The sequence below is a fragment of the Anguilla anguilla genome, chromosome 5, assembly GCF_013347855.1.
Source record: "Anguilla anguilla isolate fAngAng1 chromosome 5, fAngAng1.pri, whole genome shotgun sequence".
NCBI lineage: Eukaryota > Metazoa > Chordata > Actinopteri > Anguilliformes > Anguillidae > Anguilla > Anguilla anguilla.
In genome coordinates this window covers 63,188,257-63,213,455 of record NC_049205.1, presented here as the reverse complement: position 1 = coordinate 63,213,455, position 25,199 = coordinate 63,188,257, and the positions used below count along the sequence as shown (strand labels likewise).

Here is a 25,199-nt window from a genome sequence, read left to right as displayed (position 1 = left end):
TTGTCCTGGGTAACGGCCTCCTTCCAATTAGCTTCACGGGAAACTGTTGCCGCTGCTGCAGCTGTCGAGCCAAAATGGCACCTTTGCGAATTGGTGGGGGGAAGAAGAAAAACGTGTTAACGTGTTCAATTACGGTGGACGCGCTGCTGATAATACAGGCCAGTACTGTGTGACGGCTAAATGCTGAATCCTGTTACCTGCTGCAGAGCTTCCCATTATTACCTTGAAAATGAGCCGTGGACAGAAACTGGAGAATGTGATCATACTGGGTCAGTGTTTTAATATTGTACAGGGATATTAACAGTGACTGTAGTCAGACTTTAGTTTTACATGCAGTTCATTGAACAGCTGGATATTTGCTCAGGGCATTCAGGTTAAGCGCCTTTCTTAATGGCACAGTGGCAGTGCCTCACCTGAGAATGAAACCTGCAACCACAGGTTCACCTCTCCAGAGGTAAAGGTCCTGATCTGTCCTCCTGTTTGTTCTACCTCGGTTGTCCATCCATTCTGCCTCTTTTCTGTATTTGGAAGCATCTGTGCCTCTCCTCCCCGTCACTCAAAATTCAGCAGGCTTCCGTGAGAATCCTGCTGCAGTGCATTATGGGAGATGTGTGGGATTTCTTACTTTTTGTCTTTCTCATGTCATATGCATCAGGCCCATTGGGGGGGAGGGGGAAGACCAGGTGGGTTAAACATGGAGGTGAATGCGTGACTGCCTTCCTGCTTGCTGCGAGGTGCTCTGGTGTTTGCTAATGAAATTTCTCCAGTGTGTGGGAGCTCTGCAGCTAGCCCAGCAGAAGTGCCTGGCCTGTATTCAGGTTCCTCTTGATTAAATCAGCAGGAATTTCCGGGAGCTAAATCTATTGCCTCTTATATTGGTTCTGTACCAACTGGATTAGGCCTATTTTTTTTCCCTTTGCATTACAGTCACAGACGAATAAAACGCGTTTGCCTAGCACTGCAATAATCTTGCAGGGCTCTTTCTTTGTTGTATAAAACCACTTCCTGCTAATGAAAGTAGGCTTGTTTCTGCCTCAGGGGAACTAATTGGCATAACCGGTGTACTGTCCACTAAGAGGCCTGTATGCTTGGCGGTCTGTATCTGTAGCGGTCTCTATCCCCAGTGGTCTGTATCCCCAGTGGTCTGTATGCCTGGTGGTCTGTACCCCTGGCAGTCTGTATCCTTGGCGGTCTGTATCCCTGGTGGTTTGTATCTGTAGCGGTACCTGTCCTCAGTGGTCTGTGTCCTCAGTGTGGCCTGTATGCCTGGTGGTCTGTATCCTCAGTGGTTTGTATCCCCGGTGGTCTATGTCCTTAGTGGTCTGTATCCCTGGCGGTCTGTATCCTTGGTAGTCTGTACCCCTGGCAGTCTGTATCCCTGGCAGTCTGTATCCCTTGTCGTTTGTGTCTGTATGCGTGGTGGTCTGTATTCTCAGTGGTCTATATCCTTGGTAGTCTGTACCCCTGGCAGTCTGTATCCCTGGTGGTTTGTATATGTAGCGGTATCTGTCCTCAGTAGTCTGTATCCTCAGTGTGGTCTGTATCCTTGGTAGTCTGTACCCCTTGCGGAGTGCCCTGTGTCCTGTGCTCTGTGTTTTGAGCTGTGTCTGGCCTGCTGTAAAACAGTGAAGCACAGAGAGGTATCACAGAGGGAAAGGTGAAAGGTTAATCAGGCTGGGCTCTTCCTGGTTTGCCGTAGCCCCTGAGATTTAAGCCTGCAGACTAATATACTGTCCCTGTCTGGATTAGTAAAAGCGTCCTTTCCACAGTCCATCAAAGCAAATGTCACTGTGTTAATTAACTTCTGTTTTGTTTATTCAGATGACTAATATCAGGGCAGGCGTTGGAGAGGGATTATGATCCTGCAATTTCACTTGGGGCAGAGTTCGCCTTCGCCCCCCTGGTTCCCCCTCCCCCCTGGTTCCCTCTCCCCCGCAGTTCCCCCGCCCCCCTGGTTCTTCCTCCCCCCCAGTTCCCCCGCCCCCCTGGTTCCCTCACTGAGTCTCATTAAACCGCTCCACGGCGTAGGCCACAGGTACAGGTGACCTTTCCGTATGTGTCCTTTTACCCCGGTCCCTAACCGTGCTCAGGGGTGCAGAAGGACAGGTCCTCCCTCATTCTGTGAGAAAGGGATTCCTGGCGGGCTAAAGAAATGTTTGAGAGAACGAGTGCAGCACCGTCATCCAGACGCAGCAGGTAACCTTCATCAGAGCTCCTGAGAAGGAGCAGCGCAGGTGCAGGGTCCAGCGCAGGGGCAGAATCCAGCGCAGGTGCAGGGTCCAGCGCAGGTGCAGGGTCCAGCGCAGGGGCAGAATCCAGCGCAGGGGCAGAATCCAGCGCAGGGGCAGAATCCAGCGCAGGGGCAGAATCCAGCGCAGGTGCAGGATCCAGCGCAGGTTGACTCTTCGCAGTCTTTATTAAACAGTTTCTCCGGCCCGGTTCGGGATGCACAGTCACGCTCGTGCTGCAGAGCTCCTCGTAAACCAGACGGACTGCAGTTCCCCGGGCGACACTGCGAGACTCTGGAGCTGTGCTCTGAGCCCCAGCGCTGTCTGAGGCTCGTAACCGTCCTTCGCCAGGGTACCCCGCCCGGGCCGGAGGCGGTAAAGGAGGGCCGTGTCTGTTTCTGGATTTCACGCCAGTTTTTGGCCTTAATTACGAAATTAACCCCAACGTTTACGGCGTCTGACATTCCGGCTGCACTTCTCCGTTAGCGCGTGAACGGCAGCCGCAGACCGCTCTCGTGTCTCCATATGAAACGTTTCACTGTGATCTGGTCTACGAGTGAACCACGGGTGGGGTGTATAGCTCATTTACAGGGTAATTGGTGGAAACGAAAACACAGAGGCCTTGCACGACCCGAATTGCCCACCCCTGGTCTAGACAGTGCCTTTTGTTGCCCCCCCCCCCGTCCCAGTTCTGGAGGACTGCTTTCTTCTGTACATGACGAGTTTTGACGTGTCGTATGTGGCGCACAGGAATTATGGGAAAACAGCGCCTGTACCTTCCACCACTACCTGACCCCCCCCCCCCCCCCCCCATCACTCCATACCTCCCTCCTCCACGACTGGAATGCCATCCATCCCTCTCTTCATTTCAATAATACCTCATATAGTCACATCTTCAAAAAAAACTGTCTTCCAGAAAACTGTGGATTAGCATGCATGACCTTAAAGCCAGGAGGTCCTGGTGTTTGCAGAGGATGCTGTTGTACACACGCAGTGATCAGTCCCGATTTGACTGTGCAGGTCTTTCCCCGGCAGAGCCGCAGATAGAATAATTTGGCAGTGCTGTCTCTTAATGAGGAGCGTTTGCCGTCTCCCTCTGAAATGCATCGGCGGTGTGGCTCTCCGCGCTCGCTCAACATGTGTCTCTTAATTAGAGCTCGCTTGAAACTCTCAAGATGTCGCGCGTGGAGTTATGTTTGTGTTTCCTTTGTGCATTCGGTTTGCCGCATGCGCACACACATACACACGCACGCACACACACACACACGCACACACACACACACACACACGCGCACACACACACACACACACACACGCACACTGGAAAATTGCCCTTCACAATGACTGTTGCTAAATGTATGGTGCTCGTCTTACCAAACAAAAAAACGTTTTTACTGTTTATCTGTTCGTTTAAATGGGCAGGTTTAAATTTGCCAGGTTTGTCTGTCAGTGGAAGGGGCGGTGGGGGGGGGGGGGGGGGGGATTGAGGGCTGTTTCTGTTTCTGGATTTCATGCTAATTTCCACTCTTATTATTATTTAATTAACCCAATTACATGCATCAGCTGACATTCTTCCCACATGTATTAATAAACTAATGACAAGCTGTTTTTTTGTACCAATATGAAATGATTTACTGTGGTCTAATCTAGTGAGCCTTCTTTGCACACTGCTAATTGTCTAACTGAGCCAGTGTAAGTGATGGAGAGACAGACTGCAGACACAGCCGCCCTTTCCGGGAGGGGATTCCCCTCCTTTTCTTCTGCTCTTCTCCTCAAATATGAAAACAGTGGAACGATTACGAACAACCGAGCAATTGAATTTTAACCTTCTGCTTAGATACTATTAGAGCACTAATTTAGTCAGGAAAATGGCGAGCATTGTTGGACTCAATGGCCTGTTCTTGTCATTGTTATGTTATGTTATGTTACTTATTGTCCGTTTTTATGTTCCTGTGGTTGTTTGTTTTAATTTGTCTTATGAGATGGTGGCAAGCATGAATTCCAGTGGTGAATAAAATTCATGAAATCTTGTAAACAGACTTGTGTATGTCAGTATCAAGAACCAGTTTTTAAATATAACACTGATAAAATATGGATATGTAATACAAGTTGTGTTTTCTTCTTCTGTGGTGTGTAATGCAAGTCATGTTTTCTTCTTCTGTGGTGTGCATTTCTGACGTTGATTGACCGAGATACTCTGGGTGCCAGAGGCGATGGGCTCGGTGAATGGGCTCTAGTGAGAGTGTGAAATGCGTGTGTTATAATCCTCTCCTGATATTGGGATATGGGCCTAGTTTCCAGGAAAGGCCTTCACAAAAACACACACACTCAGACCAGGCCAGTGCAGGCCAGGGCAGAACAGAAGCATTTTAATCTCTGTCACTGGCTGATGCGCTGCCCCCTGGTGCCTGGCGAATGCCATTACAGCGCGTGGCTTTTCTCTTTCTCTTTCAGTAGTTTTGTTGCTCGTCTCTCGGCTTCGTAGAGCAGCGGTGTGAGGCTCCTGTGTTCTCCTTTATTCATTTTTATTTTTGTCTGATCCCGCAGCCGTCCCGTTCCCTCCCAACCACCGCCTGACGGGTAAGGAGGTTTTCGACAGCGAGGGGAAGCCCAAGGTGGACGTCCTGAAGGCCCACCTGACCAAGGAGGGGCGCGTGGAAGAGGGCGTGGCCCTGCGTCTCATCTCCGACGGCGCCGCCATCCTGCGAGCCGAGAAGAATCTGCTGGACATCGAGGCGCCGGTCACAGGTCAGGCCGAGGCCCCGCCCACCGCAGTCCCAGCATGCACCACTTCCAGTCCTGGAGGGTTGCAGTGTCTGCAGGTTTAACTCCAGTCCTGGAGGGCCGCAGTGTCTGCAGGTTTAACTCCAGTCCTGGAGGGCCGCAGCGTCTGCTGGTTTAACTCCAGTCCTGGAGGTCTGCAGCGTCTGCGGGTTTAACTCCAGTCCTGGAGGGTTGCAGTGTCTGCAGGTTTAACTCCAGTCCTGGAGGGCCGCAGCATCTGCAGGTTTAACTCCAGTCCTACAGGGGGCGCTGTGTCTGCCGATTTAACTCCAGTCCTGGTTGAATATGCCTGTTACTCTCCTGATAGGAAGGGAGACTGCTTGAGCCTACTTGCTTCGCCTAACTAAAGAGGGAACCATCATGTGGGAGAGTACTATCAAAGCAAACTGGCTGACTTTGATGACTTCACCCCCCTGAGGTGAAGGTTGTATGGTGTTTTATTTGATAATGACCTCGGTGAACCCTTTGAAGGTTTAGCGCTGTGTTTTCATACAACCAACGGATCTTTTTTCTTTTTTTTGGTCAAATTAGTTTTGCAAATTTGAGCTTCACTGCTGAGAGGCTGTTGTTTTATATTCAGCTTTCCTGTCCATAACAAACCAAACGCTGGGCACCATTTTACATCACATTACAGGCGTTTAGCAGAGCCTCTTATCCTGAGCAGCTTGCACAACATTTACATAACATTTACATTGCATTCATTTACACAGCTGGATATGTACTGAAGCAATGCAGGTTAAGTACCTTGCTCAACTGCAGTGTTCTACCTGGGAATCGAACCCGTGACCTTTAGGTTACAAGACCAGCTCCTTACCCGTTACGCTACACTGCTGCCCTGGCAGTGCTGCTCCCTGTCCTCCTGAGCCGTTCGGTACATCCTGAGGCATTAATCTGGGCAAACAGCGCGCAGAAGAGTTGAGCGCCTCGCTAACCAGAGCTTATTATACAGATTACTCGTTTGGTTTCCTTTTGCGCGGCTGCGTCGGGTCTGAGCTGCAGATGGGGGGGAGGAATGACGGTCGCGGCGACGGTGGCGACGCGACCGTTCGATCGCCCCGTCGACGGGGGGCTCGTTCGTTAAGAAACGCGAGGGCCGTTTTATTTGGGATGGTCCTGCCTTCCTCCTTTTCAGGGTCTGCAATGCTGCAGTTACCCAGCGACTGAACCCTTCGCTCCATTAGAGTATCAGAGCGGGGATACGGCCTCTCTCTGTGTGTTCCCACAAACCGAGCACATTTCCATCGCACGGCGCATATATTACCATACATAACCCGTCTGAATCAATTTACACAGCTTCTATTATGCAGATTAGACCGTTTACATCTACATGCTTTTTCCCCTGGAGCTGTTATTCATGCTCTGTGACTCACACTGGGGTTTAACTGTAAAAACCCTGTGACTTTTCACATTAGCTGCGGAAAGGGCAAAGGTCAGAGGTCATGGGTGTGGTACTGTGGCCCTCTGACACACGGCAGGATGTTTGTAGAGCTGTGAGTTTCGCTCTAACGCTCTTAACTGATGGAAAAGGCTGTTTTTGGAGGTCGGGGGTAGGGAGGGGGGCATGTGGTCCAGCCCAACCTGTCCTGGCTGGCCGAGCCCAACCCAACCCACCCACTCCCAGTCGAACCACACACACACACACACACACGCGCGCGCACACGAAATAAAGGCCGAGAGTCATATAAAATCAGAAAATCAGTATTTCATGATTAATCATGTAAAAATCTGATACTTGACACTCCCTATCTCTGACCTGACCTTCCTCAATAGGCAAGTGGCTTTAGCTGTGTTGTAACTGTGCTGTTCTGCAGCTGTTAAGTAGCTGTGTCTGTTCTGTAGCTGTAGCTGTGCTGTGTCTGTTCTGTAGCTGGTGCTGTGATGTAGCTGGTCCTGTAGCTGCTGTGTAGCCCTGCAGTAGCTGTGCTGTATCTCTAGCTGTGTATCTCTGTGCTGTATCTCTAGCTGTGTTTTGCAGTGCTGTATCTCTAGCTGTGTTTCGCTGTTCTGTATCTATAGCTGTGTATCTCTGTGCTGTATCTACAGCTGTGCTCCGCTGTGCTGTATCTATAGTTGTGTATCTTTGTGCTGTTTCTATAGCTGTGTATCTCTGTGCTGTATCTATAGCTATGTATCTCTGTGCTGTATCTATAGTTGTGTATCTTTGTGCTGTTTCTATAGCTGTGTATCTCTGTGCTATATCTATAGCTGTGTATCTCTGTGCTCTATTAGCTGTGTATCTCTGTGCTATATCTCTAGCTGTATTTCGCTGTGCTATATCTCTAGCTGTATTTCGCTGTGCTGTATCTCTAGCTGTGTATCTCTGTGCTCTATTAGCTGTGTATCTCTGTGCTATATCTATAGCTGTGTATCTCTGTGCTCTATTAGCTGTGTATCTCTGTGCTATATTAGCTGTGTATCTCTGTGCTATAGGCCTATTAGCCAGCCAGCTCATTAATCCTGTTATATAAGCCCAGCCTGCTTCTCTGCTCCACTTTTATTTCTGTGGCACGTTCAGGCTTTTCAGTTACATAAATCCTGCTTTCTCTCTTTCTCTGCTCTCTCTCTGCTTTCTCTCTTTCTCTGCTGTCTCTCTGCTTTCTCTCCTTCTCTCTTTCATTTAGGTCAGATGTGCATTTGGAGGATATTTACCTCCTGCTGTTCCATCTTATACAATATCGGTTTCCAAGAACTGAGGGGGAAAAAAAATGTCAGATTGCATCTCTGTCTGTGTTAAAAATGCTGTCTTTCAAACGCTTGTTCAAATGCCCAGTGGAGAGATGGATTTTCCCACTTTTTTCCTCTGCTGAAATTGTCCTTGGACTTTTGTTAGACCTTTTAGAATCATAAAGAAAAATTTAGGATCCCGAAAAAATTGTTGGGGCTCTCGTAGGATAGCTTAAGAGGTGTCACAGTTTAGACTCCTGTGCAGTTTCCTTTTTTTCTTAGTACTTTTTTCTTAATAGTGTCAGAACAGCAGACCAGGTCATGATCTGTACTGTTTCCTCAACTCAAGAAAAGAGGCTTTTGGCTGCAATCTGGAACTGTCTGGCTTCAGGTGAAGATCTTAAGGCTCAACACAATCCTGTTTGTGAGAGGATAGAGTTTGCCTCAACACCATCCTGTTTGCGAGAGGATAGTGTTCAGCTCAACACCGTCCTGTTTGCGAGAGAATAGTGTTCAGCTCAACACCGTCCTGTTTGCGAGAAGATAGGACGGTGTTGAGCTGAACACTGTCTGTGAGTCTAATGTTCAGCTCAACACCGTCCTGTCTGTGAGAGCAGTGCTAAGCTCAGCCATGTCCCGTCTGTGAGAGCACTGTGTTCAGCTCAACACCGCCTGTCTGTGAGAGCTCAGTGTTAAGTTCTTCTCCTGTATGCTGAAAGCAGACCGTTCCCTGTCGCTGCAGAGGGAAGTCAGGGCAGTCTGAGTTTTCTGACAGAATGAATTAGGTTTCGGGGGGACAGAAACTCTGCCCGCTTTGTCTCCATGGTGATAAATACCAAAAGATGACTGTCTGGCATTAAACTGGATCCGCTCACCTGGCAACCTGCTCCGAGACTCTGCACCCCCCCCCCCACACACAGACACACCCACACACACCTGAGCGAGCTCCTCACAGAACCCAGAGGACCGTGTCATACACCTGTACTGCATTTTAATAATGAATGTGTTTTATTGTTATGTCTGTCGGTGGAGGTTAACTGACCAGCTGACATGTGCTGAGGTGTGCCCGTGCTCCTCTGTCCTTGTGTCTGCGTGCAGTTCTGACACCTCCGTGCAGAGTTCCTTCTTGAATAGTGCATAACGGCTTCATTACCATGCTGTAACGTGTTAATAAATTATGAATAAGGATTAGTGTGGGAATTTTAGTGCAGCCGGGTGGCACTGAGCCAGGTGGCATCGCGTGTCATGTCACATTGGGGAAGAGCGAGTGTCCGTCACTCGTCCTGTGCCCGATGTCTGCTTTGAGGTCAAAGTGAGGGTAAAGAGGAGTTATTTTCGTGTCTCTGCATGTTGAATACCTATTCTGGACTTCCTGTTCCCTATCCTCGACTTCCTGTTCCCTATCCTCGACTTCCTGTTCCCTATCCTCGACTTCCTGTTTGGTACTGAGGAACGTGTTTGACTCCACGCTGGATTTAAGTTCCTCTAATTCCCACATCAGAGGTGTCAGCTTTGCCGCCTGCACACAGAAAAAAGAGGCTGGCTTTCTGGTTGTAGTCCGATATTTTTATTTATTTATTTTTTCCAAAGCCAGCAACGCCGGTTAGCAGTCACACCTGGGGCAGCGTTTCGGAGAATTTTGAGGGGTGATCTCCTCTGTGTGTGCGAGATGCTATGTCGAGGCTGATGCTGAACTGATGATGGCATATAAGCATCATAATCTCCACCCCCCCCCCCCAATTACAAATTTTCTTCATATTTTCCTCTTCTGCCGCTGGTTCTGGCGGCTTGATTTGTATTGAACTTTGACCCCATGGCTGGCTGAGTTGTCATGACAATGTGATTAGAAAGCTTTCTCATCTCATGTAATTGCCTTTTGCGAAGTGTAAATTCATCGACTAGCCTAGCCTTAAAAGAAATAAAATCGCAGACCACACATTTGTTGAAAGTTTGATGGACGCAATTGCATTGTTTCCGTGCCTACATTCTGCAAACCGAGCGGACTACAAAGATGCCACCTACTAAAGTAATTTTACATTTTATGAGTCACGGCGTTAAGTCGATTGATAATGGAGTTTTGGTGACAATGTAGCGATGTTCATCGGCCGTTTGTACATCACTTACTGGAGTAAGCTCCCCACCGCCAACACCTGCTCAAAAAAGTTTTAATGAGGGTCATTGAACATATAGCCCCAGCTTCTGTGTAGCGACCAGATGGTCAGTTCCTGCATCCTTTCCATCCGTTCTCCATTACAGGAGTTTCCAGCGTCACGTCATAGTTTATGAATACTCATGAATTCAGATGCCGTGGGACACGTCCATAGGTCATATGCCTTCATGAATATTCATAAGATGCATACATTTGCAGTGCATTTCAGCTTCATGTTAGGCGGACACAGCAGTGTTCTCAGAACATATTGCAAAACACTGCAGTCTGTGTACTCTAGAGATTCTCAAGGTACGTCCGGCGTTCGCCTCAACCCCGTGTTCATCTGTCAGAATGTCATGTGACTTCCGTGTTTTTGGGCAGCAGTGTTACAGAAACTGAAATTCTGAACAAAAGAGGTTGCTGGTTTGAATCTCGATGTGGCACAGCCTTTGAACCGTTGGAGACCACTGTTCCAGACCTAAATTGGACCCTAACATGGCTAATAGATGCTATACTGTTTGTTTCTATATTTCTGTAAGCCTAATATAGCTTTAAAAATCTCACGTTTTTTTATTTTTTTAATTTTTTTAAATGAATGCTTTACCTCAGCCAGCCCTCGTACGGCTCACAAACCCAGAGACCCTTGCAGCTTTTCCGCCTGCTGTTTCCCGGTGCTGATGTTTCACAGTACATCTCCACATTTTGGCCAGGAGCTGAATCCAGTGTTCTCTCCAAGGTCATGTGCTTCTTGTGGTTGCAAAGAAGCAACAGTTCATGCGGCTCAGCATCCAGATTTATTGAAGCTTTTCAGAAACTTGTGTGTCTGTGAGTGTGTGTGTCTGTGAGAGAGAGAGAGAGAGAGAAGAGAGTGTGTGAGTGTGTGTGTGTGTATGTATGCGTGTGTCTGTGAGAGCGAGAGGGCGAGTGTAAGTGTGTGTATGTGTGTGTGTTTGTGTGTGTGAATGTGTGAGAGAGAGAGAGCGTATGTGTTTGTGTGAGAGCACGTGTGGTGTGTGTGTGTGTGTGTGTGTGTGTGTGTGTGAGAGAGAGGGCATGTATGTATGTGTGTGTGTGAGAGAGAGAGGGGGCATATGTGTGTGTATGTGTGCCTGTGTATGTATGTATGTGTGTGCGTGTGTTTGTGTGTGAGAGCATGTGTGGTGTGTGTGTGTGTGTGTGTGTGAGAGAGAGAGAGGGCATGTGTGTGTGTGTGTGTGTGTGTGTGTATGTATGTGTGTGTTTGTGTGTGTGCGTGTGATTGGATGCTATGAGCGGTAACTCATCTGGTGAAGTCTTGATTGGCTGAGGCTGCTGTGCATTCACAGCTCTTCCTTCTGCAGCGCGGGGTCCGTTGCCATGGAAACCCCTGCTTTCCTGACGGTCAGAGCTAATTGCCGGTCTTCAAACGACCGCGCTGCTGCGTAGCGTAACTGCCGGCCTGTTCGCGGTCAGACGCGGTCCGTGACCTCGTCCTGAAGGGCGATCTGTCGGAGAAATATTTCGCAGTCTGCGGCTTTAAGGGTTCCCTCAGTTTTCCTGGTTTGTCTCTCGGAAGCAAAAAAAACTATTTTGCTGCACGAGTTAAAGTTATTTGCATTCCATTGCAATCATTTGGCAGTAAAATAAATGAAAGAAGCAAAAAAAACCAAAAAAAAAAAACAAAGACAGGTGGCCTCCATTGAGACGGTTTGGGCTCGGAACATCACAGGCTGGCTTCCTGCTGTTGGTGTTGTTTTGCGGTTGTAGAGACTGGCTGGGTGTGCACCAGGTTCCCACGGCGATCGGTGCCCCCCCCCCTCCGCCCCCACCCCCACCCCCACCCCCGGTGACTTACGGGCTTTTTAATTAAAGGCAGCCCCCCCCCCCGTTTCTAGCTGACTCAAAGTGCACCCGCCAACTCCGTAAACTCCGCCGTCTCTTGGGCGTTTGGCTGCCCCCTCTGTCGATGGCGGGCCGTGCGTCACCGATAAATGCCAGCGCTAATTTTACCGTAGCGCGGCCTTGGCCCGCCTCTGTCACACCAAGCGTAATTACAGCATCTGTTTCTGCTGCCAACGACACAATAAGCGCTCGACCTGTGTGGAGTTATCATTTCTTTGTTCCCCTGAGCGTGTTTTTTCTCCCCCCCCTCCCCATTGTTTGTTTCCCTGGTTTAAGCTGCGTGCCGATGGTCGTGTTTCTGTCTGAATCTCAGCGTTGTCGTGTGGATTACTGTTTCACTGCTTTGGCTGCGGCGCGCTTTGTTCTCTTTGAATCGGTTTTTTATTGAATGCGAAGTATGAAAATGCATTTTGAATGCAAATGCCAGACGCATGCACACGCACCAATACACACACACACACACACACAATATAATTTTAGAGGAACTGGGAGGTCTTTCGACCATTGGGGCGCTAGGGTGGAGAAGCTCCGTGGTTGGGACGAGCGAGAACCATTCACCCGGATGGGAGGGGGTGCAAGGCGCCCTGCTGCAGCAGTGCAGAGTGTTCCAGCTGGCATGTAGGGTTGAATTATGTCCTGTAGGTAGGCGGGGGCCGTCCTGTTGGCTGCAGTGTAAGCCAGAGTCAGGACTTTTTCTTTTTTTTTTACAGTTATATAGCAGTATATTCAATTCTGAGGATGAATTCAATTTTGGCTCTACTGGCTGCTTGTACAAAGGATAATGTATTACTTGCAGAATGTGTGGAAATTCAGTTTTCGTACAAGCTGTGTTGGCTGTCCTGTCTTTGTGATTGGCAGTGTTGGCTGTTCTGCCTTGGTGATTGGCTGCGTTGGCTGTCCTGCCTATGTGATTGGCTGTCTTTATGATTGGCAGCGTTGGCTGTCCTGCCTATGTGATTGGCTGTCTTTATGATTGGCAGCGTTGGCTGTCCTGCCTATGTGATTGGCTGTCTTTATGATTGGCAGCGTTGGCTGTCCTGCCTATGTGATTGGCTGTCTTTATGATTGGCAGCGTTGGCTGTCCTGCCTATGTGATTGGCTGTCTTTATGATTGGCAGCGTTGGCTGTCCTGCCTATGTGATTGGCTCTCTTTGCATTTGGCTGCGTTTGCGATTGGCCGTGTTTGTGATTGGCACATGTCCCCGTGGGAAAGCCTTGGTTTCCAGAAACATTTCGGCGAACAGTGGGCCGGCAGCGGCCCGTCCGCGCAGAGCAGGCTTATTCTGGCTGCTTTATGACGGTAAAATGAAAGAGGAACGGAGAGCTCATAACCTCTGTAGCCCACGGTGCTGCTCCATATCAGCACACTCCCACTGCAGAAATGACTAAGCCTGCGGAGCATGTGCAGATACAAACTGAGCGTGTTTTAGTGTTTTTTTTTCTGCACGAGCAGTCCCAATGAAGTGTGTGTTGCTCGCAGTGCAGCGCCAGTCTAAAGTTTTACTGCACCTGCGTGAAACCAGGTCTCATTTCATGCTTATCCGGGCGGAACTCTGAACATGTCATTATTTGGTGCGTGTATTGGCATGAGCCGATAATTCTGAGTGAATCGCACGCAGTAGGCTATAATTTTTAAATGATAATGGAAATCTTGTCTGTTTCTTGTGGATTGTTTTTCTTTTCTGGCTCGGTGTTGGACTTTGAATGGAGGCTGTGGAAACATACGTTTTTGTTAGGTCTCTGGCATTGCGAAGCCTGCACGCGTGCAAACGAGAGGCTGGTTCTGAAGTCCCAGCATCTTACCCGCCCTCGGAGGCAGTTTCCATGCCGATGTGTGGGGTTTCCATGGTGATGGGCAGCCACAGGCATGTGTGGTGCTTCTGGTCCAGTAACGGGCTGTGTGGATTTTAGAAGGTGAACCCGGGCGAGCTTTGTACTCTGAATCTGTCCTCGTTTATTTACCAGTGGAATATAATTCTTACCCCTTTAACACCTGAAAACCTGATCCTGGCTGCCAGATCTCCCCTGATTAGGAAAGCACAGATTTACACACATCTATGAAGCAGCCTTGATGTTGTGAATGTGAACATGTGTTTGTGTAAAAATGAGTGTTTGGGTACTTGCACGTGTGTGTGTGTGTGTGTGTGTGTGTGTGTTTGTGTGCATGCATGCGTATTTGTGTGTGTGTGTGTATGTGTGTGTGTGTGTGTGTGTGTGCCCCCTACCTGTGAGGACCTCAGGACCATGGACAGCGCCAGCATGTCTCAGTCAGGGCAGCAGCTGGGGCTCACTGCCAGTCTGGGGGACTCCCCTCCACCCTGCTGCACTGTCGCACACCAGCATGACATCCCTGGGATGTTAAACTTTCTGGCTTTGTGGTTCTGATCTATGTTTTAATTAGTAAGCAAATGGATGAAAGCCAGCAGTGTAGTATAATGTGCTTTTTGTTTCTTTTTCTTTTTTTGCTGCTCAGTTTTACTGACATGGAACTGGGAGGGATGGGTTTGCAAACTGTTCAGTAAATGTAATCTTACATTGCTGTAAATAATAACCGTTACAGTTGAAAACAGATGGAGGAAACCAATTTGTTCATCAATCCAGCCCAAAGTGGCTCTGGTGCTCCAACTATGGGGACTGTCCTGGACACTGGGACAGGTTGTTTCTGGGTGGAATTCCAGGGGAATGAGAGTTCCCGCTGCAGCGGTCAGACAGCAGGGGGCGCTGTTCTCCTGCTGTGATGGTACTCTCAGCACTGTGGGGGTAGTCCCAGCTCAGTCCCCAAAGCCGGTTGGGGAAAGGGGCAAATTTAAATGGCCTCAGCTCCGCCCCCCCCCCCCCCCCCCCCCACTGCTGTTGAGTGTTTTTTTTGGTCATGCTTCATAGAGTGGAGTGGAGGGAACTTGGCGCAGTGAGTTAACTTTGTAATCAGCCACTTTAATTGATGGCGGGTGTTCTGAGTTTCAGTGAAAAGCAGCTCACCCTGTGGCTCTCCAGGGCTGAGGAACGCAGACCGTCGAGTGGGGTGAGAAAACGGGGGATGTTTTGGGGCGGTCCTCGTCTTGTCGATGGGTCACTTGACGTTGAGCATAGCAGATAAGGGGGGATGCGAGCAGGCACAGTAATTAGCACTGCCGCTACACTCTCAGGTTTATCGACTGCAGTTTCAAAGAAGGTCAAATCCTTCATCTGTGACTCACGTGCGAATCGAGTGTGAATTTACATTGCGGACAAACAGCGCTTGCACTCCACTTCCGCGCTAAGTGCGCGTTTAACTGCAGCCCGATTACGCTGCTCAGTGCAGGTGCCAGGATTGGGCTGCGGCAGAGTGCTGTGCTGCGGCTCTTAGGGGAACGGCAGATACAGGTGAGCGGGGAGACGGTCACAGCCGGATGAGAACGGAACCCAGGCCTTCATGTTGGTGGGGGGGGGGGGGGGCGCGTTGCGGCTGCTTCATGTTGGTGGGGGGGCGTTGTGGCTGCTTCATGTTGGTGGGGGGGGGCATTGTGGCTGCTTCTTGTTGGTGGGGGGGCGTTGTGGCTGCTTCATGTTGGTGGGGGGGCATTGTGGCTGCTTCATGTTGGTGGGGGGGCACATTGCGGCTGGTTCTTGTTGGTGGGGGGGCACATTGCAGCTGCTTCATGTTGATGGGGGGGCATTGTGGTTGCACTTGCTTTTCACTGTTCAGTGCACTGGGACACCTTTGGTGTGAAGAGCGCTTTATAAATATGAAAATTTATTGATTATGCGCAGAGTGTAGCATTTTCCTCTCCTTCCTTAAATATCCCAGCGCAACACTTATGTGTGTCTGCGAGGGCTTTCAGCGAGCTGTGCTCTAAATTGCCTGCGCACATTACCTTGGCCTTCGAGTCTGGGGATTGGACCGCTCCGAGCTGAGCTTGAGCCTGTTGGCCCAGCTAGAACCCCCCTGTAGTTAAGAGGAACAGAGACGGGGCGGGGGGGGGGGGAGCCGTGTGCCTGGTGAGTCTACAGACTCTGTGATTAGTGAATGTACCCCCGGTTCGCTGTTTAATCAGACCGGCCTGGCAAACAGCGCTCCTTTAACTCTGTAATGAGTCTGATGCGTGTGGGCACTGTGCCGTCTGAGTGGGATGAGATTGCTTCCCATCCCATGCATTAAATAATGAAGGCAATCCGCTTAATTAGATTTAAGGCAAATTAATTCCGTCTCTCCTGTCAGGCATCGGTTGGGGGGGGGGGGGTTGTGTGTGGGATGCTGTATGAAAAACTGCTGTTGTCCCTTTGGGTCGTGCTGTCAGAAACAGAACTGCGCTGTGGGCACGCGTTTTAAGCGCATCGTTTCCTTATCCGCGTGGGACCCGCGTGGGTTATGTTCACGCGCGCATTGTCTGTTCAGTGCTGCTGGGTGTTTACCCAGGAAGTCAGGAGCAATGCCTCTGGGGTTCAGCTGCGTTTGAACCCGGCTTCGATCCGCTGACAGACGGCAGATTCCTTCAGCAGAACCTTAAAACGTTGGCAGAACACATGCTAAATATCTCCTGCTCTTCAGATGCGAAGGGGCCTAAAACAGGTTCCTTAAAATAAAGGGGGAGGAGGGGGGGGTGAAGTGGGGTGGGTGGAGGAGGGCACTATCATGATTATAAAACTGCTGTCGTCCGTCATGGTCGTTTAATTTTCTGCCAGGCCCTTTCTGCCCTGAAGACTGTCTTGCGGGGGAATTCGAGCCGCTGGAGGAGGACTTGACGGAACTAATGCAGCGTTCCGTTTGCCTTGGAGATCTTGCCTTCTCCAGAGTGCAGCACCACATATTCACTGAGACGTAAATGTCCCGCATCACTGAACACACTTTCCGTGTGGACGAGATGGACTGGCGACACCAGCGTGTCGGGTGCGAGGGAATCGCTGGCGGGAACGTTACTGCGGTCAGCTGGAACCCTGGGCCCATCCACACACTGTCCGTTTTTTTAAAGGTAAATATTTGTGTTGGCAGCGCGGTCTCTCTGAAGCCGCGGTCGCACCTGCAGAGTTGCAGTGTTGAGGTTGTGGTGCGGAGCGTGCTGCAGTGGCTCATGGGCCTTTTTGTTTTTGCCGGGGGAGACGAGCGCGTTGCCTGGAACCGGGACCGGTCAGCGAGACACGGTCTCCGCTCGGTTAACAAGACGCGGTCGACACGGTCGCCACTGCCTTGTGCGGTCGCACCTTCCTTTCTCTTCTCTCTGCGCCGACTCGTTATTAAAATGGCCGCCGTGCTCACGGCTTGCCGTCGCTGCCTTCGTCGCAATTATCGTTATTGAGTTTGCTTTGTATGGGGTCTTCGCCTGGGTGAAATGCACGGCTTGCGTTTCTTGCGATTATGCTGGAATTATACAGCCTGTTATTTTATGAAGCACTTCTGGGGTTCAGCCCACAGCTCGCTTATTTATTTATTTATTTATCTGCGCACAGCTATACAAGCACATGTATACATACAGATGCACATGCATATTTGACACATGTAGCCTACCCATATTTGCATTTTTTGACTGAATTTTGCGAAGTCCTGGGGGGAATTGCGATATTAATATTAACGCGTCTGTGGTGAAAAGCTGAAAAACAGATGGCAGTGGTAAAAGAGACGGAAAGAGAAAACTAAACTCAAGGGGAAACGTGTGTACAGGGGTGTGTGTTGGGTGTGCGTGTGCGTGTTGGGTGTGTGTGTGTGTGTGTGTGTGTCTGTGCGCGTGCGTGCGTGTGTTTGTGTCTGTGCGCGTGCGTGCGTGCGTGCGTGCGTGTGTGTGTGTGTGTGTGTGTGTGTGTGTGTGTTGGGTGTGTGTGTTGGCGTATGGGTCGGGGGTAGGTAATAGTAATGGCTAAGGGTTAGGGTGTGATGCCCCAGATGGGTACTGAACAGGAAACCTTCTGTTTAAAAGCCCCCGCCCACAGCCATTGCCCCCACTTAGCACTCCAGGGCAAAAACGGAGTCGCAGGGCAACTCCGTCACCATCTGCATTCTTAGAGGTCAAAAGACGCCGTTTTTTATTTATATTTTCTTTCCCGAGCGTAAAACACATGAAGGTCCCTTGGACGAATATAAACAAACTGGAGTCACTGACTGTCGATAATAGCACATAACAGTGGCTACTATTTGAAATTGAAGCTACGGTTTCACTTCTTTGTTTTTGATTATCGTCAAAACTTTCTCTGTCCTGCTTGTTGTAGCTTGGCAGGATTGTAAATGAGCGGCTCTCCCTTAATGCTTCTCCCAAGGTTTAAATTAGGTATTGGGTTTTGTTTTTTCAGGTTGTCTGTTCTGGCCTTTCCCATTATTGATGGTTGATTTCAGTCTTAACGACAAGGGTAGATTTCCTTTGACTTTGAAAAGTTAAAATGTTTGTCAAGTGTTCATTCATGTTTTTTTTTGGTAAATGTGTTCGTAGTCACCCAATGTGAAATGCAAGTTTGGTAGGTAGCAGTATACCAGATTAATTCCGTACGAAACAAAAGAAGTAGGCTAGTCCATGCTTAAGTGTGTTTTGCAAATTTGAGGACAAATTGCTTTCCTGGTAGGAACTGGATTTCCAGTTCAAAAGAATAAATGCTCAATTTTAGCTAATTCTCAATGGAAGGAGTTTAAGTAATGGTAATTTAAATGGTTATTTTTATGTTTAAAATGTGTATACAGTTTTTCTCTGTCTAAAGCAGTGAACTCAAACTCCAGTCCTGGAGGCAGTAGTGTATGTTTCCGCCATGTTTAAGCACTTAAGTGCTTCTCTTAAGCCATCGATTGGCAAAAAACTACACACACCAAGGTTCCCGAGGCCTGTTTTGGATGCTGATTGACATGTAACCACGGAAACCAGCAGATGCTGCTGTGGCCCTCCAGGACGGGAGTTTTGAGATCTGTCTTGCACTGTAAAAGCACCGTAGTTTAAGAGTGCTCTTGATTGTGAGCGGGTCTCGCAAAAGACCATTTAAATGCGTTGTGTAAATATTGCAGGTGGTGTGTTTCTGTGTCTGAAGGCGGTGTCGTTCTCCCTTCTCTCTAGTTTGTGGAGACATCCACGGGCAGTTCTTCGACTTGATGAAGCTCTTCGAGGTGGGAGGGTCACCTGCCAACACCCGCTATCTTTTTTTAGGCGACTACGTGGACAGAGGCTACTTCAGTATTGAAGTGAGTGAACCTTTCTCTCCATCGCCGTCCTCTGCATGCCAGGTCGCTGTGAGCAAAATGGGACTTTTTAACAAAACAGATTTAAGATTCAGTAAGCAAGGTTTCCACTGTCCAAAAAAGAAAAAATCTAACACAGTAACCAGAGGACCGTGCTCCCTCTGAAAGGAAGATAAAGATGGTGGGAACGTTCTCATTAATCCTCGCCTCGCAAATATCTTTATGCAAACGCAGTTTCGCTAATTGGACAGGCTTCCTGTTAGACGCTGATTAGTCGCTCGTATGATGTTGTCCTAATTACTGCGTGAGAGGCTGGGAGCCCGAGGGTTTCATTGCTGGGTTTTCTAACCCTTTCTCTCAGACGTCGGACGTGGATGTGAGTGCTAACAAAATTATTGCGTTTCTTTCTCCTCTTCTACTTAATTGCTTTCTGACACTCGCTGTTGTTTCTCTTGCAGTGTGTGCTGTATTTATGGGCCTTAAAAATCCTTTATCCCAAAACGCTCTTTCTTCTCCGGGGGAACCATGAATGTAGACATTTAACAGAGTATTTCACATTTAAGCAAGAATGTAAGTATCCGATCGACACACAAGCACTTACACACGTCAGGATCTTCCGAGCATTGTACAGTACATTCAGTAAAACACTAAACTTTCAAAACATAAAAAAACTTGAAACAAACATCACTTTGCTGTCTAAAGCGAATTCAGTTGTAGGGTGAATACACTAGCGTATCACCTCTTTTATATAGACATATTCTATAGTTCAAGTCACACTAAGTAAGTACTGTGTGTGGCCTGTAGGGTGTAAAATTATCCCTGGCTGTGGGAGAGAGTGGCTATTCTTCAGCTGAAGTGTTCCTTGAGCAGTTCTGGGGTACACTGTGTCCACAGAGTCACAAAAGGCAAAATAGTTGATTCCGAATTGTTTATAAAAAAAAAAAAAGTGGTTTGTTTAAAAAAATAAAAAAAATAAAAAAAAAGATTTTAAAAGCAAAATAAAACTTGTTGTTTTAGGTAGGGAGCAGCATACATTGGCAGTTTCCTGAATGTTTGCACACGAGTGTCGATGTCGTTTAATGTCGGCACCTCCCCGGCAGGTAAAATTAAGTATTCCGAGAGGGTGTACGACGCCTGCATGGACGCCTTCGACTGCCTCCCCCTGGCCGCCCTCATGAACCAGCAGTTCCTGTGCGTACACGGCGGGCTGTCCCCCGAAATCACGCAGCTCGACGACATCAGGAAAGTATGTCTGATGCACGTTAGCACGTTAGCGCTACTGTTTCTCATATCTGATCTGATTGGGGCTGGGGAATTTGTATTTAATGTCAAATATGTACGCAACACATAAGCTTTTACCCTGAAAGTTGCACGTTAGCACGTTAGCGCTACTGTTTCCCGTATCTGATTGATTGGGGCTGGGGAATTTGTATTTAATGTCAAATATGTAAGCAACCCCATAAGCTTTTGCCCTGAAAGCTGCAGATTAGCACGTTCGCATGTCTGATTAGGGCTTGATTCAGGCAGTAGAGCCTATTGGGAAAACCCATTTGGGTTAATTCTCAAACAAAGAAGTTGTTGAATTACAACAGTTTAACACTGGGGAATTCACGGTCAAATTCAAGTGCAAAGCAAAGTGTTTCAGCTCAAAAATCGTGATTATTTCTTAACTCTGGGGTGTAATGTTGAAGCTGTGCCTTTTTATAGTGAGAGTCTTGCTTTGTGTTCGCAATCAGGTCAGGGGCTTAAAATGGGAGCACACAGGCCTTCTCTTTGAGTACATTTTTTTTTAGCACAGACTCCCAGAACTCGTAGTTCCCAGAACAGGAAGAGTGTCCAATCTCTAGTTGCTCAAAAATGAAAGAGCAAATTCATGGGCTTCTATTATTATTTTTTTTTTTTAAAGAAAGCAATAGAAAGCCTCTCATCGGCCTGACAGCAATCGATAATTATTTTTTATATTTTTTATGTTTGAAAAGCATAGTACTTATATATTTTTTTATGAATCCCCCAGAAACACCATTTGGAGAGTTCTCAAAAAGTCCTTGTGGGGGGGGGGGGGCGGGGGGAATTAAGAATTCAGATTCTCCCGCCCCCCGCCTTCCCCACACTTTCGATCATGTATTTCCTGCTGTGTGACCCAAGGACAGTCACCTCTCTGAAGACCCCAGAGGGGGAGGCCGTTACTCGAGAGTGCCTGTGCTGTGCCTGATTAAAATGAGCCCGGCTTCGCTGTTCCCCATTTTCAATAAAAGCTGATTGGATTTGGCCCATCCAATTACACGGCCTGCTTGTAATTGGATTGGGCGGTTCCCGGGGGCCATTTTGGGGTACGCCTTTTTTACTAAGTAATCTATGGCCTTGGCAGCCTCGCCTTCTAAGTTTTTTTTTTTTTTTTTCTTTCTCTCTTTCTTTTTCCCTCCTTTTTTCGCGAGAGAAAGAAAGGCACAGGATAGATGTGCTACAGCTGGAAATGGAAGTTTAGTGCTGCTGAAGCTGAGGCTATTATTATCTGAGGTGGGCGGTGTGTGTGTTCCAGGCTAGGTCTGTTTTCAGGTCACACATGCACAGAGAGAACCTGTCTTTATGGGTGATGAGCTTTCAGTGGAGATGCTGTTTGTACTGTGTGTGTGTGTGTGTGTGTGTGTGTATATACCTGCGTGCCCTGTGTGTGCGTGCGTGCGTGCACGTGTGTGTGTTTGGGTACGTGTGTGCGTGCGTGTGTGTGTACGTGTGTGTGTGTGTACATGTGTGTGCGTGTGTGTGTGTAATGTGTGCATGTGCATGTGTAATGTGTGCGTGCGTGAGTGAGTGTGTGTGGTGGGTGTACACTCGCCCATACCAGAGAATGGGACTACAGAAGCACAACACAAAGAACAGAACACAGCTCTGTAGTGAGCGGAACACAGCTCTGTAGTGAGCGGAACACGGCGACCGAGCTGAACCCTGCGCGGGCTGGGCCGCGGGGTTTCCCTGGAGACGCCCGTAGGACCCGCCTCCTGAACTCAGAGAAGGACAGAGGCGTCCTGTGACGGCCCGACTTCTCCCTGAGCTACACCTTGTTTTTTTTTGGGGGGGTTTTTTTCTCTTGTTTTCGCCAAATCAAGCACATGGTGTGCTGTACGCGCTGCGATTTTAACTTAACTGCCTGTTCGCTCGCGGTGGAAATAGCCTTGAACATGTGGTGGGAGGGCGCGCACGTCCAGATTTAATGTGCTGCTTTAATCAGATGTAGTTCTGCACTCCTACGGATTAAAGGCTCCTACGCACAAAACAAACACACACAAAAAAAAGTGAGTGAGAACCTTGCCTCAGATAAGATGAAGAAGCTCTGTGTCTGTGTGCTTGGTCTTACAGAGAGGAAAATGGCTGCATGTTGAACACATTTGCAGTGTGGGTTCATCAGATCCTCGTGGTCATCTTCCTTCTGATGGCGAGGGAAATCCTTGGACTTCTTCTTGTACTTTCTCCCCCCCCCCCCCGAGCGCTTCCTGTTTCTACATGGCTTAGTGGGGGCATCCATGTCAGCTTAGTATAAGGGCTACAGATTTGGGCTCGGAACTCCAGAGGTTACGGGTTTGAATACTAAGTAGTACGTTGCCATTGTAGCGTGGGACATCGGTACTTGTCCTGAATTCCTTCCTTTAGCAAAATGTCCAGCTGTACCAAAGGGGAAGGGCTGTTATGCTTAATAAAAGTCAGCTGTGTTGGTTGTTGGTCTGGATAAGATCATCTGCTAAGCGCACTGAAAATAATAAAGTAAATAAATGAACCGTGTGTGATGTAATGCTGTGGCTGGTTGGCGTGGAAACGTGCACGTGTGCGTGTGATCAGCTGAAGCATGTACGGACGGGGGGTTGTTGCTGACCCCTCTCCACCGCCCCTCCCCCCCCCCCCAACCCCCCCTCTCCAGTTAGACAGGTTCAAAGAGCCCCCCGCCTACGGTCCCATGTGTGACCTGCTCTGGTCGGACCCCCTGGAGGACTTCGGCAGTGAGAAGAACCAGGACCACTTCACCCACAACACGGTGCGCGGCTGCTCCTACTTCTACAGGTAAGGCCCCAAAGTTTGGAACAGAACCCGCCCTACACACACCTCCGCACAGGTAACACCCCAAAGTTTGGAACAGGACCCGCCCTACACACACCTCCGCGCAGGTAACGCCCCAAAGTTTGGAACAGAAGCCACCCTACACACACCTCTGTGCAGGTAACGCCCCAAAGTTTGGAACAGAACCCTCCATACACACACCTCCATGCAGGTAACGCTCCAATGTATGGAACACAAGCCTCCACACACACCTCCGCGCAGGTAAGGCCCCGAAGTTGGGAACAGAAGCCGCCCTACACACACCTCCGCGCAGGTAACGCCCCAAAGTTTGGAACAGAACCCGCCCTACACACACCTCTGTGCAGGTAACGCCCCAATGTAAGGAACACAAGCCTCCACACACACCTCTGGGAAGTTAAGCTCTGCACCTCTGCTCTAACTGAACATACTGTATGGAAGCCGTTTGGCAGTATTTGTCTCGCTGCAGACTTCCATTTCCATTTGGGCATTTAGCTGACGCTCTTGTCCAGGTACGCCAACGAATGGCACACACATGCTCTTCACCTTTACCTGACATTTACCTGCTGGACCCCACACGTCATCGGGGTTCTGTGGAATGTTACGCAGCGGAAACGTTGGCTTTTTGCGGAGAATGGCGCTGGTGATCTGTCCGCTGTCATACTGACATTACACATTACATGTGGACGCCTGACGTCCAACATCTCATCCAAAATTAATAAGGAGCTGGTCCACCCTTTGCTGCTATAACAACCTGCACTCTTCTGGGAAGGCTTTATACTAGATACTGGAGCATTGCTGCAGGGATTTGCTTCCATTCAGCCAGGAGAGCACTAGTGAGGTCGGGCACTGATTGGCCGATCAGGGCGTTGTTTATAGCGATAGTGATGTTCCCTCTTTGTCTTGCAGCTACCCAGCCGTCTGCGACTTCCTCCAGCACAATAATCTATTATCAGTGATCCGGGCCCACGAGGCGCAGGACGCTGGGTAAGTAGCTCTGATTGGTCAGGATGCTGGGTAAGTCCGTCTGATTGGTCAGTTACAGAATGATTGTGATTGGTCATTAAAAAAACTGCTGATCCAGAGCTATGAAATAAAAACATTATTTATTTGTTTAATTGTTTGTTTGATGTGAATTGGGTCAAATAGAAAAACGTGACACAGATTTAGGCTTACTTAGGGGAAACAAACTTTATTAAAATTTTTACAGAATTTTGTTTATTTTTTTTCTCAAGGGTAGTTTTAAGTTCTGGAAAGAAGTAGTGCCTGTCCATCAAAGAGGCGTTTGAAAATAAAGCCACCCCGTTGGCCGTTGAGGCACTGGCCGCCAGCTCTATTGGCGGTTGCTGTAACCAGTCACTGCTCTGTCCCCTCCCCCAGGTATCGCATGTACAGGAAGAGCCAAACGACGGGATTCCCGTCTCTCATCACAATATTCTCCGCGCCAAACTACCTGGACGTGTACAACAACAAAGGTGAGCGGTCCCTCAGGAGTCTTTCCTTCACGGGCACCGAGCGTTCCAGTTATGACCGGATCAGGCCGGTCCGATTTCATTCATTATCTTCGCTGGGCACGCTGCCTTCTAATCTTCATCGTTTGTGTGTTTTAATTAGGTTCAACTGGCAGAGCCGCGCTCGGGAATTGAACTCGCAACCTCCGAGTTGCGAGTCCAGTCCCCGTATTGCACTACCGCCGCCGGCTGTGTGCTAATACTGCGTGTTTGTTCTCAGAATCTGGGGACGTTCACTGAGCCCTGCTCCGGTTTGTTTGCCTCGTGAATGTGTTGGATTATGCTGAGGTGTGTATCCAGGTCCCCGAAGCTTTCCTGAGCTCTGGTTATTTATTTTCTGACTTTGCCGATTCCTCACCTCCCAAGGCTAAGAAGGCCTGCTGCTTAGCAAAATAGCAAACCCAGCAGTCAAAGGTACGGTAACTTTATTTTGCCCGAAAGTTCAAAGTTAGCATGGCATTATGCCCTATGGGACCGGTGGTTCTCAAATTGGGGGCACACAGAGACAATAAGGTGGGGGTTGAAGGGGGGAAGGCGGGGGGGGGTAGCACTTACCAAAAAAAAGTTTGCGTTAGACCCATGGCCGTATTGGAGTGGCTGGTTTTAGACCAGCGCGCTCTTTCCCATTGGCTGTTACTTTTGCTGTATCCAGGCTGGTGATTGGCTGCGGTGTCCTGAGCGCCAGCGGTTTGTCAGCGAAGGCCTTAGAGGTGTAAAATGACATCACAGCGTAGAACAGAGACTGCGGCTCACCCCCCCCACCACAGACCCCAGACCCCCGGTGGACA

General features: G+C 48.9%; 1 protein-coding gene across 3 annotated transcripts in view; it reads left to right on the top strand.

The window, feature by feature from the left end:
• LOC118227285 (serine/threonine-protein phosphatase 2B catalytic subunit alpha isoform-like) overlaps positions 1 to 25,199 on the top strand; it is an 82,656-nt gene that overhangs the window by 36,109 nt on the left and 21,348 nt on the right. For all 3 annotated transcript variants that reach the window (XM_035417519.1, XM_035417520.1, XM_035417521.1), the window contains exons 2-8: positions 4,776 to 4,976; positions 18,711 to 18,835; positions 19,291 to 19,402; positions 19,933 to 20,078; positions 22,746 to 22,885; positions 23,810 to 23,887; positions 24,281 to 24,375. In XM_035417519.1, coding sequence (XP_035273410.1) covers positions 4,776 to 4,976; positions 18,711 to 18,835; positions 19,291 to 19,402; positions 19,933 to 20,078; positions 22,746 to 22,885; positions 23,810 to 23,887; positions 24,281 to 24,375 — 897 coding nt within the window. The remainder of the gene's footprint in view (positions 1 to 4,775; positions 4,977 to 18,710; positions 18,836 to 19,290; positions 19,403 to 19,932; positions 20,079 to 22,745; positions 22,886 to 23,809; positions 23,888 to 24,280; positions 24,376 to 25,199) is intronic.